We start from the raw sequence: 18,181 nt of genomic DNA, 5'->3' as shown, positions 1-18,181 counted from the left end.
CTCTGACAGCAAGTTTGTCCCGGAGAAAGCCCCCTCTCCAGCCCTCGCTCCAGTGCCAGACAGCTTAGTTCTTCCCTGTATGTCTCTGGTGCCCCTGGATCTGCCTCCCCCTCCAAGCTTAGAGGTAGTGAGTCCAATAAATCCGTGCGCGGGCCCTTTAAGAGGAGCTGCCTGGGGCTCCAGTCGCCTCTGCCTTCCTGAGCCTCAGTTCCCACTGGTTTTTCCAGCCGGAAGTTATGGGGACTTCTCTTCCTGGCACTGGAACCCTGAGCAGGGTGCCTGGTGTGGGCTGGGGACCCCTCAGTCCTCAGGAAGGACCTTCCCAGCCAAGGTCTCCTCCTAATTCTTATCTGCCACACGTAGGTGTGGGACCAGCCCATCTGCCTCCACCCTCCTACCATTCTTGATGCAGCTGCCGCTTTAATTTTGCAGTTGTAGGACTTCCATTCAGCTTAATTTCAGGTGGTTTTGAATGATGGTCTGTAGTTTAGTTGTGACTTTGATGTGGTTGTGGGAGGATGTGATACTGCATTTACCTACCCGCCATCTTGCCCGGAAGTCCTGTTTGCTTTTTTATATCATTAAGGCTTGAGGGTGACTTCTTACATAACAACAGAGAACTAATAATACATGTGGCTATAGCCAATCAACCCGAGTCACTAAACCTCAACTTTCTCTTAGTACGTGGTGTCTGGGAGCCATCTTCCTCTCTCACCTGTTTCTCTGGCCCACTAAGCTTTTGCTCCAGATCTTCAGCCACAGCTACCACTTGTTCCCCACTCTGCAGGTGCTGCTCCCGCACCTGGGCCTACAGCTCCGTGGCCAGGATGCTCAGAAACTGCTCCAGCATCTGCTCTTTGGTGTGTGTGTCTGACCTTAACCACTGATAACTCAACCACTGAGTTCCCGGAGCCACTTCAGGGCTTCTTGGGGACCAGGAGTCTAGTTTGGTAACAGAAGTACCTAAAAAGTTGGTGGGAGGCCTCCTGGCCAGAAAAGCTGTTCTCTTGAAGGTGCATTTCTTGGTTCCAGATAGGTTCTTCCTCTACCGTCACAATTCATCCTGTTTCTCTACCGAAGCCATTCCAGAATTGACTTGGAAGATTCACTCCAGCTTTGGGTGAAGGGGTTGCTGATTTAAGATTCTCTGATTGAATCATCTTTAGGACTTAAATTCCAGGAGGAAACAGGCAGGCCCTGAAATGGGGATACTGTCCAGAGGCCGGTGCACTGGGATGGGGAGAAGGGAGAGGATGGGTTGTTTTAAATTAAGAGACTTAACTACATCCACGAATGGCCTTTAATTGGGTCCTAGTACATCTCTAGGACAGCTGGGGAAACAATATGAACCAGGTGTTGGGTGATGTCAGGCAGCGTTCCCACACTTCAGCGATGTGGTAATGGCATTGTGGGCGTAATTTTGTGTGTGAAATGTCCTTAATTTTTAGAGATGCTCATTCTGAACTATTTAGAGGTAATAAGTCCTGATGCTTGTAATTTATTTTGAAGTATTTAGAGAAAAATTGGTGTGACAAATACTACATAAGGTGAGCACAATTAAATAAAGGTACCTGGTATGTAGAGCGCCCCACCTCCCCTGCTCACTCCCCCACCCCACCTGTGCAGACATCCTCTCCCCATCCCCTTCATGGCTTGGGTGCTGTGGGTCTGGGCCTAGGCCTGGGACTCATTGTCAGGTCCAGGGAAGATCTGGTCCCAGGCTGGGTGGCAGCAGCTGGACAACCACGAACCACAGAGGCCAGAAGTGCGTCAGCGTGTTGAGGCCAGTCTCTTCTGCTCTGAGCACTCTAGGAGCTCCAGGTGCTATTGGCTCTGGGTGACCTAAACCCTGTAAAACCCCGGGGCCCTATGCAGCTGGGAACTCAAGCTAACCTAGCCAGATGCTGGACTGGACTGTGCACTCTGCATTCTTGTTTCCTCTGCCAGAAACACTGTTCTTCAGACACGCATGGGGCTAACTCCTTCATCTCTTCCAGATCTTAACATGTCACCTCCTTAATGTGACCTATACTGACTTTCTGATTTTTTACTTCAGCTAGCCCTTTTCCATGCCAGACTTCTGATCTCTTTATCCCAATATTACTTTATTCTTTTTTTTAAATCATAGTGCTCAACTACCATTCCACTTTACGTATTTATTCTGCGTATTATTAGGGGGCTCAGGGACCACTTTTGGCCCCTGGAACGTTAGTTCTCTGAGGGTAAGAATTTTTGCCCTTTATTTGCCCCTGTTGTATCCTGAGCACCTAAAACTGGCCTGGAGTAGTCACTCAGTGAACATTCTAATTTATGTAGTAGAACTCCTACCACATATATATTGGAAGTTGCTGGGACAATGTGTATATAATTTTCAACTTTATATTTCCAAATGTTTTTATTTATTCAAACGTTCATTGGCAGCCTCCTGTATGCCCCCTACTAGGGATTGATCCAGCAACCAGGCATGTGCTGTGACTGGGAATGGAACTGGGACCTCTCAGTCCATGGGACAGGACACTCAATCCACTGAGCCACGCCTGGCAGTGCTCAAAATTGCATTTTAAGATGAGTGTACCAGTTTATACTCTCACAAACTATAATTGAGAGTTACAGGTTTTTTACAAAGGTTGTTGATCTAGTGGGGCTATGAAATGGCTTTTCCTTAATTACTAAGGATTCAGCATATTTGCTATGTTTATGGGCCATTCAAGACACCCCCTGTGTGAGTTGCTTGTGCACTTTGTTTGCCTTTTTTTTTTCCTGTTTAATTTCTAGGTTTTGTTTAATTTTTAAAACGTTCATTATACATTCTGTGTACTGATGGATCCTTTGTTGATTACAAATGTTGCAGATACCTTCTCCCAGTGTTCTGCTTGTCTTTTACAGCACTTTCTGGTGTATTTTTAAATGTAGTTTTAATTTGTAATGAGGTCAGATTTATTTTTTGCTTCACAGTTTATATGTTTGTACATTTTAAAGCAAATCTTGCGTGACATGAGGTCATAAAGAAATGATCCTAAATTTCTTTTTAAAAGTCTTAACATTTCACTTTTTACTGCCTTTAATCTTAATTTTGTATTTTTTTAGTTTATTGATTTTAGAGAGATAGAGGATGGGAGAGAGAGACACCATTTTGTTGTTCCATTTATTTTGCATTCCTTGGTTGCTTCCTGTATGTGCCCTGACTGGAGATCAGACTGCAGCCTTGGTGTACTGGGATGATGCTGTAACCAGCTGAGCTACCCAATCAGGGCTGTCTTAAATCTTACTGGAATTTATTTTTGTGCATGGATGAAATAGGGATCCAATTTTATTTTATTTTTTCATTTTATATTCAAATACCACAGTAGAATTTGTCAAGTAGCTCCTTCTTTCCTCAGTCACTCGTAATGCCACATTTGTCACATACCAAACACCCATCAATGCCTATTTGTTTCTCAGCCCTCACTTCTGTTCCTTTGGTCTATTTGTCTCTACTTGTGCCAATACTACACTGTCTTAAGTATTATACATTTGTAATAAATCCTTACATAAGATAGATAAAGTTTCTGCACCTCCATTTGCTCAAAAAATCCCTTGGATATTTGTCATTTTCATTATGCCATATAAATTTAGAACCAACTAGTTAAAATCCACAGAATACATTCTTGTGATTTTTATTGGCTTTTCATTGAATTTGTATATTAATTTAGGAAGGAGAGACATCTTTATGATATTGAATTCTCCTATTTACAGACATGGTATGCATCTCCATGATGTATCCTTAATAAATTAAGTTTTATACTGTTTTCATGAGGGTATCATATGTTCCTTTGGTGCTGTAATTGTTCTCATAACATTACATTTTAAAATTTGTGTTCCTGGCCAGTTTGGCTCAGCGGTTAGAGTGTTGGCCTGCAGTCCAGAGAGACCTGGGTTCGGTTCCTGCTAAGGGCATGTACCTCGGTTGTGGTTTGTCCCCGGCCCTGGTTGGGTCGTGTGGGTAGCAACCACTCGATGTGTCCCTTTCACATTGATGTTTCTCTCTCTCCCTCCCACTCTATCTGAACAAAATCTCAAAAAATGTCCTTGGGTGAGGATAAAAAAAAAATTGTGTTTCTGATGGGAAATGCATTTGTGAGTATAACATTTTTAAAATTGGCCCTGGCTAGTTTTGCTCAGTGGTTAGAGCATCAGGCCACAGACCAAAGAGTTGGGGGTTTGATTCCAGTCAAGGGCATGTACTTCGGTTGCATTTCGGTCCCTGGCCCTGGTCCGTGTCATGTGGGAGGTAACTGTCTCTCTCACATCGATGTCTCTCTCTCTTTCTCTCTCTCTCCCCCCCCCCTTCCCTCCCACTCTGTCTGAAGATAAATGGAAAGATATCCTTGGGTGAGGTGTAATAACCTGCTCCTATCACTTTGTCCTGATTAAGTAAACCAAAGGCCAACTAGGAAGCTTTCAGAGGCAACCTGAGGAAGCACCAGCTGGCCTGATACTCCTCTAAATGAATGTGTCCTCTAAGCGAATTTGTTAGTTTTTAGAACTTAGATAATAGAATGAATAGCAGGATAGATGTGTGCTGACCCAGTTCACCCAGTTCCCTTTTGCCTCAGCTCCCTCCCACCTCCGTTCCCTCTTGCTTATGGCTAACTGCCTCCGCTTCTGTACACGCAGCTTGCTTGCTCTGCTAAACTCTTGAATGACCGCTGTCCTATATAAGCAACCCTCCCCCTGAGCTGGGGGCTGCAGTTCTCCTCTGTGTAGGTTGGCTGCAGTCCCTGCGCAGGTAATAAAGTTCCCAATATTCAAAATTACTTTGTGTCCGAGTGAGGTTGATTTCTCCTGGGTTACAACAGAGGATTTAAAAAAAAATTTTTTTTTAATTGTATAACTTAGCTGAGCTCTTAATGATCATCATAATCTAAGTATTAGATTATCTTCAATTTTCCATGTAAATGATGTTTTAACTAGGTAGTAGAATCAAGTCTAATTTAAAAAGTATAATGAAGCCGGGCTGGTGTGGCTCAGAGGTTGAGCATCGACCTATCCACCAAGAGGTTCCCATTGGATTCCTGGTAGAGCACATGCCCAGGTTGTGGGCCAAATCCCCATTGTGGGGTGTGCAGGAGACAGCCAATCGGTATTTCTCTCTCTTTCTCCTTATCCCTTTCTCTCTTTCTAAAATCAATAAAGAAAAAACAATGAAAACAGTACAGTATACTCTTCCGCTCATCCTTGGCTTGCTTTTCCACTCAGTTTCTCACGTTTACCCCTCACCGGTGTGCCTCATTAATTTTCTTATGTATTTTTGTAGGGTTTTCTACTACCTTCTATTCGCAAATGTGGCGAACTACAGATGGAGACCTGCACCTAACATTTCTCCATTGGTTACAACTGTTAAAGTTATTTTTAAAAGCCTCTGGAATGGGCCTAGGGCAGGGGAGCTGGTGAACCACAGAGCGTCTGGCGGTGGCAGAGAGGTCAGAAGTGGCCCTTGAGCCCGCCCCGCGAGGGTTTGTGAGTTTCGGACACTTGGTCAGCCTGTTGTGTTGTGAGTGGGGGACGTCCTGGTGCCGGGTTAAGTACCCTTTGGTGGCTGTCCTCCTGCAGTCCCGCCGCTGTTTTATCCCGGGGTAAGGGTGTGTGTGCATGTCCTCGGTAGAGGGGTGTGTATGTGGAAGGGGTGTATGGAAGCACCTCCCTCAGCCACTCCGGCAGCCAAGTCTTGGAGGAGGGAGACCCCTGGCAGAGGCCTGGGAATGGAAGGGCATCAGTTGCCAGTGGAGTGGTGTCAGGAGTCCCAGCCTGGGGCCTAGGAGAGATGTCCCTTGTCTAGGGCCATTCCTGCGTGTCTGGGTCCGTGCCTCATGGCCTTGGAGACTGGGGATTCTTGGGTCACCCACAGACAAGCTTTGGCAATGGGAGCCATTGCATATTTGCTCCTGGAAACAGGGTTAGTACTTGTGCACTGGTATTTGGGTCTAGAAACTTAAAGAGACTGGGGCACACTTATTTTGGCATTATTTGTTCATGTGGCATGGCCCTAGATCTGTCGTGGCAGCTCATTAGGAGGTATTGTCTGGGTCTCTCAGTTTCCTAAGAGCCACCCCCTCCCTGTCATACTCAGAACTGCAGAAGGTTAGGTTAAGGACAAAACTTCAGAAGGTATAGATGTGGAATTGTCTACCAACCTTATATTTCATAGTTCTCCGTTCTACAGAGTGAAGAGGAGCTTACTAACACTTGACCCCAGTCAAATAGGTTTTCAGTCACTTAGGGTTTAAAATTTAGTCTCATCTAGTTCAGAGGAATCCCAGTGCTCCTGTCCCTGGAATTCGAGGGCAGGCCTAGGTCCCATGTCTTCTGGTTGTGGCTAATGAGAGAGTGAGTGACCTGTGATCTCCACTACCCTCTCCCTTCCTTCGTTTCCTGGACCACCAACAAGGTGCCTTTCGGAGATAATTCTTAACCTAATGCTGTCATCTTCATTCATCCTTTCATGTAGACCACAACAACAAACTTATTCTGTATTTACCTGTGTCTGGACCTGGGGAAGAAAAAAAAAATGAGTAAGCTAGAGACAGCTGTTTTCAAGAGGCTCAGTCCAGCAGGGTAAAGAACAAGGATGCACAAGTGCTTCTGCTGTTTCATTTTTCGATTTGAAGTTTTTTGAGCATTCTGAGCATACCTTTTCCTTAAGTATCTTGTTCATTTTGCAAAGAATGTAGGAAGTGTCATTGGAGGAGACAGTTCGTTGGGCCTAGGGGATGAAAAAGGCTGTTCAGAGGAGAGGATGTTTAGCTGGGCTCAGAGCTAAAGTGCTGTTTGTCCTGCAGAGACGTGGAACCAGAGGCCCCTGAACTTGGGGCAGGAATCTTCGCAGCTCCTCCCCAGCAATGTGCTCCATCTCCTGAGCACACAGAATGGGCCACTGACTTTTTGACTGCCTGACAGCGACCTCCCACTTCAGGAACCTTCAGTGGAAACAGCTCCAGCTGCGGACAGGTCCGAGTGTGGCCAGGGCCCAGGATGGCTAGAGAGTCTGGAGAAAGCTGGGCCGTGGACATCCCGTCGGCTGAGGACCGGACAGGGCTTCTTGTCATAAAGGTGGAGGACGAGGAGACCTCTGCCTTAGCAGAGGAGGTCAGTTTGAGGGGCAGCCGTGTCCACTGTTCGGAGCAGTCCCGCCAGCGCTTCCGCGGCTTCCGCTACCCCGCAGCCGGGGGCCCCCGATGGGCGCTGAGCCGGCTCCGCGAGCTCTGCCGGCTGTGGCTGCGGCCCGAGGTGCACAGCAAGGAGCAGATGCTGGAGCTGCTGGTGCTGGAGCAGTTCCTGAGCATCCTGCCCGCGGAGCTGCAGGCCCAGGTGCGGGAGCAGCACCCGCAGAGTGGGGAGGAGGCCGTGTTGCTGTTGGAGTACCTGCAGAGGCAGCTGGAGGAGCCTGTGTCACAGGTAGAGGGGTTCAGCATGTGAGCGCCTGGTCAGTCTCCTCCTGAAATCTCACGAGCCCAGTGTGGGGCATTCCTTTAAGATCCCGAGTTCACAGTCTCTTTGTGCACCGTGAACCTCCGCAGTAAGGTGAAGTCCCTGGGCCCCTTCTCATAATAATATTTTATTTTTACTTTTATTTTTTTCATAATATTTTAAAATATATAAACGATTAAAAAATGACTCAATTATATTGAAACAGCAGGGCATTAAACACATTTGTGACAAAGTTATGTATGTGCTTTTAAAGATTAACGCACTGAATAGTAAGATCTAGGGACAGGCCTGATGACTGGTTACAAGCATGAGCGACTTGGACAGCCCTGGCCTGGTTGTAGTGTGATGTGAAGACACCAGCAATTCCTGTTGCAAATTCCTGGGTGTGCTTATTCCACTTGGCTTTGCTGCCTCCATATATAATGGAAGAAAATGCTGAATCTCTCTTAGAGGCCAGTAAAAGTAAAAACGTATTTTTTTCTGTCCTGGCCGGTGTTGCTTTGTTGTTTGGAGCATTGTCCTGAGTACCAAAAGGTGGTGGGTTCAATTACCCGTCAGGGTGCCTACGGAAGGCAAGTGATCGATGTTTTTCATATTGATGTTTCTCTCTCTTTCTCTCCCTTCCTCATTCTCAAATTAAGTAAATAAAAAAATACCCTCAGGTCCTGGCCGGTTTGGCTCAGCTGTTAGAACGTTGGCCCGTGGACCAATCAGTTGTGGGTTCGATTCCTCTCAAGGGCATGTACCTCAGTTGTGGTTTGTTCCTGGCCCTGGTCAGGTCATGCAGGAGGCAACTAGTCAATGTGACTTTATCACATTGATGTTTCTCTCTCCCTCCCTCCTTCCCTCCCTCTCTCCCTCCCTCCCACTCTATCTGATAATAAGTAGAAAAATATCCTCAGGTGAGGAATAAAAAACAAAAAACACCCTCAAGTGAGGATTAAATTCGTGTGCGCGAGTGAGCTTACATGGTGATTGTTGTTTGTTTTCCCTATTTATACTCATGGACTATTTGGGAGACAGTGCCCCTAGTGCTGTAATGGTGAAAATCATTTCAGGTCACTCATCTTCACTTTCCTTTTTCGTTAATCCTCACCTGAGGGTATTTCCATTGATTTTTTTTTAGAAAGGGAGGAAGTGAGGGAAGCGGGGAGAGAGAGGGAGAGGGAGAGGGAGAGGGAGAGGGAGGGAGGGAGGGAGACATCAATCCGTAGCCTCCTGCACATGCCCCAACCAGGACGGGGCATCAAACCTGCAACCCAGGTACATGTCTTTGACTGGGATGGAAACTGAGACCCTTTGGTGTGTGGGCCGTGCTCTAACCACTGAGTCACTGGTCGGGGCAGGCTATTCACTCCTCACAGAGGATGTGGCGAATTCTGAGCTGCACCTCAGAAAGTCACTTGGAAACTGACTTAGCTATAAATGTCTGGAGGGAAGCCTGCAATCCACCAGGACATACCATGTGCAGGGCCTGTGTAAGGTGATTTCACATACTGTGACCTTATTTACTGGTCCCCAAACCCTGTAAGCTAGAAATTATTATCCTAATTTTTCAAGGAAGAGAAGATATATTCTCTGAGAACTTAGGCCCAGTTACCAAAGAGTTTTCATGAAAGCACAAAGTGTGTGATGAGGAAGCACAGAGGATGGTCAGGAGCATGGGCTCCGGAGTCACTCCCCTGAGCGCCCACTGGAGCACTGACACTGAGTAGCTGGGTGACCTGGGAAAACTGTTTATTTATTTTTTATCCTCACCTGAGGACATTTTTTCATTTTTTGTTCCGATAGAGTGGGAGGGAGAGAAAGGAAGAGAGCCAGTGAGAGAGAAACATCAACGTGAAAGGGACATATTGAGTGGTTACCACCCGCACAACCCATCCAGGGCCGGGGACAAACTGCAACCGAGGTACGTGCCCTTAGTGGGAACCGAACCCGGGTCTTTCTGGACCGTAGACCGACACGCTAAACGCTGAGCAAAACTGGCCAGGGCTGGGAAAACTGTTTAAGCTGTCTTTGCTTTAGTTTCCCCTTCAGTGAAATGGGGATGACAGTAGCAACCTAAGGTGGTGGTTGTCTGTTTTACAGGAGTTAATATTTTTAATGCTTATGGAAACAGTGTCAGATGCATAGAAAATGTGTAGAAATGTTTGATGAATAAGTGAAAATAAATGATAAATTCTAGGTTCCAGGTGGTGACCAGGGTCAAGAACTGCTCTGTTGCAAGATGTCAGTGTTGACACCATCCCGCAGGTCACAAAGTAGCCAGTTTCACCCAATGAAGGCTCTGCTCAAGCATGAATCTGTGGGATCTCAGCTCTTACCAGACAGAGGTGAGGACTGGCCTGTGTGGCGGCCAGTGTTGCTAGTGCTGGGGGCAGAGCCATCACCGAGGCAGAGCCCTTCCTGCAGTGGTGCTTCCATTCTAGTGGGGAAGACGGCAAGTAAAACACGAATAATACAGTTTTAGAAAATGAACAGAATCTGTAAAGCCAGTAGGACTTTAGGACTATTGCAAATTAAAGAATATAAATCTTCTAAAACCTAAGTCTGTTATTAAAGTAGCATGACATTCACTCCATAGACCATGACTGTGCTTTCCGAGGTGTTTCCTCATAAGCCCTGGACATGTGTTTTGGTTTCCGATCACAGCGCTGGGACATGCTAGTGTTCACTTCTTAAGAGTCTTCACTTCTTAACGGAGGTTCCAGTGCAAACTAACTGTCTTGTGCCCTTTTAAAGTTTGCCTCCTCCAGAGAAACCTGAGTCTTTTTATTTTTCTCTAGATATGAGCAAATTTTATACAACTTGATGCTCATTCTGTCTTTCTGTTCTTAGTTTTCCAAAACGAAAGCAGAAAGCCACCTAATAGCTACTAAAACATTATAACTAAAACATTATCCACCCCCGGTCCCCCCGGCAAAGTACAGAGGATCAACAGATGAAAAACATATTATTTTGTTTTCATTACATCATTCCTACCAAGGATCCTCGATTTTGTGTATCTACAGAGACAGCAGATCTCAGTGGGCTCTAGGACAGGAGCTGGGAGGGGTCGGGATTTTGGAAAGGAGCATACTGTATAAGCTCTTGGGCAGGAATGTTTGAGCTTGGACTCCACGGGCGGGGAGGCTGCATGTGAGGGCATATCTCATCCAGAGCTCTCCTCCTCAGCTCTGCAGGTTCCTGGGCTTGCCCTGGGAGGGGGCTGCATAGAAGACACAGTGGTGGCTGCCAGGCTCACCCCAGAGTCCCAGGTGAGCTGGAGCCCTCCCTCCCAGCACCAGCATCCCTCCCTGCTGGGCTCCTGGTTAAATCCCTTCTCCTCACATGTCCTCCACCCCCGCAGGTCCCTAAGGGGTTTGAGTTTTCTCCTTTATCCCATGGTTGCTTACCATTGTCTGCCTTTATGGCGGTGCCCACGGAAGAGGATTTTCCTGGTTTCCTCCCAGTGAGGGGGCTGTCTGTGCTTCCCCAGTCTTCCTAACCTCATCTGTTTGGTCAGCTGCTTCCTCAGCAGGATGTTCCTGGTCAGCAGGAGCAGCTCAGCCAGTGCAAACCGCAGGTCTCGTCATCATGACTTACTTCGGTTTTCTGAAGTGTCATCAACTGTGTGTTAGTGCCCCCACAGACATGGCTCTGCCCTCTAGTCCTCCCCTTGAAGGCACACATAAGCTGTGTCCTCTTGGAGAAGGTTTAGTATTACACTGGGAACAGTGTTTACTTACACTGGGTTTTAACTTCTTGCCCAGTCTTTCCTGACCCACCTCACCTCAGACCTAGATTTCATTGTATTTTGAAAGTATTAACATCAGTGCCCCACCCCCACCTCGCCAGAGCACACCCCAAAGTGTTTGGGAGGTTTGGATCCGGTTTCACTGCTTTCACTGCACTGCCCTGGTTTCCTGACCTTTTCACTTTGGGGATGTTTAGGATTAAGTGAAAGTACTTCTCTGAATGTGTGTAACATTCCTTCTTTAGTGACCATTTTGTTGACAAACGAGGACTAACTCGGTAACGGTGCCCACGTGCCCTTTTCCACAGCCCCTCTGGGGATGTGCCTTCTCTGCATGTGCCCAGCTCTGGGCTGATGTTGCACAGAGGAGCTGGGCGAGGTGACCTGTTATTGCAGGGGCTGCTGAAAATGGAAGCTGTGGCCCTGAGTGTCTCCCCTGGAGGGACAGCGGTGGAGTCACCTCGGGTGGACCTGTGTGGAGATGAAAGGCAGGACAACTGTAGCGCTCTGACCTCCCTGGGTAAGGCTGATTGATGGGCACCCATTGCTCATTAGGTTTCCTGGCTTCCTTTGTGTATTAGAACCTGCTGGGCTGTTAGAACCCATTGTGTTTGGATTCAGAATCATGGTTTCTCGACCCTGTTACTGACCAGCCCCTTAACCCTTCCTGCTTTGTGTTGTCTCGTGTAAGTGGCATGAGCAGGTAGGGCAGGGCTGGCCAGAGCAGATGCTCAGTCAGTGTTGATTCCTTTCCCATGGCTAGACCTAAGACAGGAGGAGAGCTGAGGGGTTTCTTCAGGAAAGGGACCACGGGACCAGAGAGTGACAGCTAGGAGTGACTTAGAGACCGAGGACCCTGGAGCCTGACCTCAGAGGTGAGGAGGGTGCAGAGGCTCACAGATGTCCTGGCTTGTCTGAGTTCACATGGCCCCGGGGGTGCAGCGGGGACTCTGACTCGGATCCTCCAGCTTGGAAGCCAGTTCCGTGTGGGCACCTGGCCTCTGCCTGGGATGAGAGCAGAGGTGCCTGCCCTTTCCTGAGCTCCTTCTTTCTCTGATTTGTACAGAACATGTCAGAAAGCCCTTTCACTTACCTTGCTTACACTCGGTCGCCTTCTGCCGAGCCGTTTCTTTTTTTTTTTTTTTTTATCCTCACCCGAGGGCATTTTTTCTATTTTTTGTTCAGATAGAGTGGGAGGGAGAGTGAGGAAGAGAGAGTGAGAGAGGGAAACATCGATGTGAAATGGACACATCGAGTGGTTGCCTCCCGCATGACCCAGCCAGGGCTGGGGACAAACTGCAACCGAGGTACGTGCCCTTAGCAGGAACTGAACCCGGGTCTCTCTGGACCGCAGGCCAACGCTCTAACCTTTGAGCCAAAGCAGCCAGGGCTGCCGAGCTGTTTCTTATTTAGTCTTCAGTGCATGGCCCTGCCTGATTATCCCTGGAACTCAGAACCTCTGCATGAATCCCCAGCACAGTCCTCACCCCTGCCCTCCATTCTCATTTGTCCCTTTCTTCTGACGGACCCGTTCCCATTCCCTTCTCTTTCCTCCCCAGCACTCCTGTTCTCCCTCTGTACTTCCATCTGGTTCTCGTACTTATACCCTCATCCAGGGTGCAGACAGACCTGTGTTGTTCTTGCCTCCTTGGACTCAGCAGAGAGGTCTCCTCTGTGGCAGGTGTACCTGACAGTTGCTGGCTCTCTGTTGTTTCAGGTGGTGAAATGCAGATGAAGATCCGAGACTTGCCGCTAGGTGAGGAGCACCCGGGACAGGAGCCCGGGAAGACGCTGGGCCACGTGGGTGAAGCCATTGCCCAGTCAGCTACATGTGCAGGGGTCGGTGAACAGGAGGGCCGGTTACAAAGAAAGCAGAACAGTGGCAGTGGAAGGAGGCGGCACATTTGCCATGAATGTGGAAAGAGCTTTGCTCAGAGTTCAGGCCTGACAAAGCACAGGAGAATCCACACTGGAGAGAAACCGTACGAGTGTGAAGACTGCGGCAAGTCCTTCATCACGAGCTCGGCCCTTGTCATTCACGAGAGAGTCCACACTGGTGAGAAACCCTATGTGTGTGAAGAATGTGGCAAGGTCTTCGGTCACAGTTCAGACCTTACCAAGCACCACAGAACACACACTGGGGAGAAGCCCTATGAGTGTGATGAGTGTGGGAAGACCTTTAGCCAGAGCTGCAGCCTCCTTGAACATCACAGAATCCACACCGGGGAGAAGCCATACCAGTGCAGCATATGTGGGAAAGCTTTTAGGCGGAATTCACATCTCCTGAGACATCAGAGGGTCCATAGCGATAGAAACGTTCGGATTCCTGAGTGTGGGGAGAGTTGGGAGAGTCCCGGGAAGGTGGAGAGCCAGGAGGGGGATGTCGAGGCTCCCGTGTCTTATAAATGTAATGAGTGTGAGAGAAGTTTCACGAGGAGCAGAAGCCTTGTTGAGCACCAGAAAATCCACACTGGTGAGAAGCCCCATGAGTGCGATGCATGTGGAAAAGGCTTCACCCGGACGTCTTACCTTGTTCAACATCAGAGAAGCCATGCTGTGAAAAAAATTCTGTCCCGGTGACATTCCTGGGTCGGTGTCTGTGACAGGCTGTTGCTGTGCCTCCTTGTTCTTCACTATGTTGCATCCTTCACCAGTGCGTGGGGTGATGCCGTCTTATGCTCCACGGCACCTTGCGTATAGGTGCTACACATGAAATGATCATCATTTCGCTGAAAATCTCATGTCTGGAATTCTCAGGCCATTTATGTTTGTGTCTAGTTCTCCGAGGTCCTAGAATCTGTGTCTGTGTGCTCCATTTTTTGCTAAGCACATAGGATTGGCAGAATGGGTTTGCAGACTGCACACTGTGATAGAAGGAAACCAAAACTCTTTAAAAACACTAGGAAGTTTAGTGTGAATTTTTAGACAGCTTTTTTATCTTTAAATAATTGTGTGCTTGTGCCAACCAGGGAATTTCATTCTTTTGTTAGTGTTTTCCAGATATTATTTGCTACTCTTTGCGGAGATAATATTCCAAGTGTGGCAGTGTGAAAGTCAGTTATCGAGTGAGCATAAAATACAGAAAAACTCTGTAATGCTCAGGAATTGGCTTTCGCCTTCGTTCTGGTTGGCCAAGTGCTGTCTAAAGCCACCTTGTCCTGCCCACAAACCCCTCCCCTTCCCACAATGTAGAGTCCGCATCAAGACTTACATTCCAAGTTTGTGGATTCACACTGGGTATTTAAAACAAGTATTTCTTATGGCTTCAAAATCCATTGTTAGTGTGTGATCACCTTGGTCGTCTTATGTATTGATTTCCAAACCAGAGTATGGGTACTGTCTCCTCCATAATTATTTTTTAAAATTCTCAACAAAGGATATTTTTCTATTTATAAAAATCTTCAAATAGAGTGGGAAGGCGGGAGAAAGAGGGATAGAGAGAGAAACATCAACATGAGAGAGATGTCAACTGGTTACCTTCCACATGACCCTGACCAGGGCCGGGGACCAAACCACAAGCAATGTATGTGCCCTTGACCAGAATCAAACCTGTGACTCCTTGGTTCTAGGGCTGACACTCTAACCACAGGGCTATCTCCTTCATTATTCACGATGAGGACTTTAACCATTAAGTGAATTCAGGCTGTCTACTTTCCTTTCAACAGACTTTGTAGACCATCTTTTTTTTTTTTTTTCATGATAGTCAAAATTGCAGTTTTGTGAAGTCCCGTGAGGAAATGTTTTAGTCATCAGTTTGCAAGAAGCAATTATGTACGTTCTAGATGCAGCCACTTGTACACGTGTCTGGGCAACTACCTCCAGCACATCTTTTTGTTAGTGTGCCACTTCTCTTTATTATCAAGATGTGCTTTTGTAGTTGCATCTGCTCATATTTCTGTCTTGGTTTCTGGCACCAGCAATCACTTCCTTATTTACAATATCATTGTAAGACTCTGAAATTCATTTATAGCAAAGTTTCTGGTCACCTTTCACAGTTAATTGTTTTGCCATTGTAGTATATTCTTTCCTGTGTACCCAAATGCCTTTGCAGGTATATCCATCTCAGTTTCCAAGGCTTGGTACTTCAGGGTTTTCATGGACCTAGGGGACACACATGCAACAAACCCTAATGTAAATTATTTGTCTTACAATAATAAACCATATGATTATTTAATGTGTTTGAGTGAATTCTTAAACTGATAAAAACACATTGCATGGTTTCTAAACTTTCTTAACATACTTGTATTAGTCGTGGTTCTCCAGAGAAACAGGAAGATTTATAAGGAAGTGGCTGACATGAGTATGGAGGCCAAGAAGTCTCAAGATCTATAGATGTTGAGCTGGAGACCCAGGAGAGCTGACCCTGTAGCCGCAGGACACACTCATGGCCACAGGAAATAAGCACGTCTTCAAGTAACTCAGTCCCTAACCATATACTTGTTTTGTGCGGCTTATACAGACATTCTTCACATACAGTGTTAGCCCTTTTATTCCTGGGCAAATTCCATAGAATTCACAGATTTCACCTGTTCAGTCGCAGAATCAGGTGTACATTCTGTTCTCCCTCATGCACTTGAGCACTGTGAAAGGAGTGGACAGCCTTCCTGAAAAGATGCGGGGGATGCCACAAGTTACACTAATGGTAGTTTTGAAAAGAATTGCTACTAACTTGATCAGAGCCTGAGTGAGTAGCAATTTTTACTTTTCTTGTATTTCATGATTAACCATCTTCAAGGACTACTCTGTCCAAGACTGGCATATTTTGATACATGGATCTGTATTCTAAGGATTCTGTTCTATGTAGTTCATTCCTTAACACCCTTCTCCATGACCACATACCCCTTAGTAATCACCGAAGGTACCAGCATCCACAGGGGACCAGCAGTCACGTGATTTCATTGGCAGATACTAACTGTCCCATCAGTAGGCCAGTCTTCTAGCTGAGTAGAATTTTTGGCAACCATTAAAGAAAACCTATTCAGTAATTCCCGCTGACTCTGCCCAGCAAGAAATTGCTATTCCTAATGTAACTTTCTAAATCCAAGCATTTATGTCCTTGCCTTATAGTGTTTGAAGTTTTTAAACTGACTGTCCAGTCAAGACAGCAATTTCCTGCTGGGCAGAGTCAGCGGGGACAGCTGGAATAAACCGGGGGAGGGAGGTGTGAAACCCCGCCCCTTCCTCCCATGATGCACCGCGGCCGCAACTGTCCTTATTTAAACCCAACCTGGCCTGCCTGGGCTCACGTCCTCTAGGACAACAGTGTGCACACCAGTAACTGAGCTGCCTGTGTTTGGTGCTCACAGCTCCTGCCACCTGCAAGCGAATTCTGCCCACAGAGGACAGAGCACTTGGAAAGGGAACGTCTGTCCGTCTGTCTGCTTTGTTGATGTCCGCGTTTCTTGGGAAGACACATTTCCACTCCACACACATCACTCTCCCTCTATTGCTGCAGTCAGAAGAGGGGGCGGGGTGTCCTGGGAGCGGCAGGGGTCTGCACCATGTCTGCCCCACAGGAGAGTGGGGTCATGTCTGGCTCGGCCCCTGAACCGTCCCCCAGCCCTGACTCCCCAAACTTCATGCCAACCTCACCCAGATCCTCACGCTCCTCTCCAAATAACTCAGACCAAAGAGGCATCTCCTCAGGGACCCCAGGCCACTTTCCATACTCCCCATAGTGACAGCAGCTTCATCTCCATCATCATCTTCACCACACAGCTACCACAACGTTCCCCTGAGATTCAGATCCACCTGCTTCACCCTTCAGCTGTGGAGACAGAGCTGTGTTGGGACATTTTCACTCTTTCACTTTACCTTTCTTGTCACACTTTCTGGACACATTTGTGCACATCCAGTAGAAAAGGAAAGGTCAGTCCCCCACTGCCTGCTGCCTTTCATTCTGTGTCCCCACCCTTGGTGACCAAATTGGTGAACATAGGCCACACGTCACATGACAGGGACACTGGGAAGGCTAAGGAAGTAGGTGCTAATTACACACAAAGCAAGGCTGATGTTTGCTATTATGTGCCTGGGAGCATTCAGGGAACTTTGTACATATGTACTCTTCATCCTAAAGGTCAGTGTTGAGTTACCTGTATTATCTCCATTTTACAGATGAGGAAACTGAGGCAAAGAGAAGGAACACAGCTAAAACCTGGCAGACCCGAATCTGCTGCAGGCAGCCTGGCTGCACAGTCTGAGCTACCTTCCTACATTGCCTTTGCAGAGCAAAGCTACAGCTCAACCTTTACGTTTAGTGAAGGTGTAGAGTCATTCCTCAACCCTAGAGAGTTGTTAGCCTGTATTTATTTATTCATGTGGGTTTTGTAGCTTTTAGAAAAACTTGATTTTGTAAAAAAGTCTGAAGAAAAAGTTTTATTAAAATTTGTCATTTTAGTCACTGGGTATGTCTGGTGAACTTTAAATATCACTATTATGAAATCCAGTTAATTCCTGTCTTATAATCCTCCACACACACCTAGAGACTGGTTGGAAGGGCGGGGTCATGAGTGGATCTGGCCCCTGTCCCACAGTGGCAGGAGAAGGGTGAGGAGAGACATATTGGTTGTGGGGGATTTTCCCAGAGAGGAGCGAAGCCCGGGTGCCCGGCTGGGCTCCCCAGCCCATGTCACCAGAGCAGAGAGCAGCAGCCCAAGTAGCATCCATCCATCCGTAAGAGGTGGCAGGGCATCTCTCAGCCAGGGGAAGCAGAGGCTGTCCAAGAAAAAGCCACTTAAAAAGAAATCACAGGATCTTCCTTCGCAGCTGCTCACTGAGGCTGTGGTGGAAAGAGGGCGGTGAAGACTGGAGTTGCCTGAGGAGGGTCTGGGTGGGGGCACTGGGGAAGATGTGGAAAAGCAGCAGCCACTTTTCCTGAGAGGCACTAAGGCCTTCCAGCAGCAACAGCCTGGGGAAAGGCAAGTACCTCACCTGCAGTGATGCAGCTTGCCCACCCTCAGAACCCTGTGCACCCCACCC

The 18,181-nt window shown here is 47.4% G+C and overlaps 1 protein-coding gene across 33 annotated transcripts in view; it reads left to right on the top strand.

The window, feature by feature from the left end:
* The window catches only part of LOC118637266 (zinc finger protein with KRAB and SCAN domains 4-like), a 34,499-nt gene extending 19,919 nt beyond the window's left edge, over positions 1 to 14,580 (top strand). For 28 of the 33 annotated variants that reach the window (XM_036272570.1, XM_036272568.1, XM_036272569.1 and 25 more), the window contains 5 exons: positions 6,819 to 7,434; positions 9,653 to 9,800; positions 10,642 to 10,724; positions 11,600 to 11,723; positions 12,921 to 14,580. In XM_036272570.1, coding sequence (XP_036128463.1) covers positions 7,012 to 7,434; positions 9,653 to 9,800; positions 10,642 to 10,724; positions 11,600 to 11,723; positions 12,921 to 13,783 — 1,641 coding nt within the window. In that variant the 5' untranslated portion in view covers positions 6,819 to 7,011 and the 3' untranslated portion in view covers positions 13,784 to 14,580. The other 5 variants (XM_036272571.1, XM_036272574.1, XM_036272575.1 and 2 more) reach the window with 5 other exon arrangements.
* The last annotated feature ends 3,601 nt before the right edge of the window (positions 14,581 to 18,181 follow it).

The sequence above is a fragment of the Molossus molossus genome, unplaced genomic scaffold, assembly GCF_014108415.1.
Source record: "Molossus molossus isolate mMolMol1 unplaced genomic scaffold, mMolMol1.p scaffold_m16_p_20, whole genome shotgun sequence".
Taxonomy (NCBI): domain Eukaryota; kingdom Metazoa; phylum Chordata; class Mammalia; order Chiroptera; family Molossidae; genus Molossus; species Molossus molossus.
The sequence above is the reverse complement of the archived record's forward strand: the minus strand, read 5'-3'. Positions and strand labels throughout refer to the sequence as shown.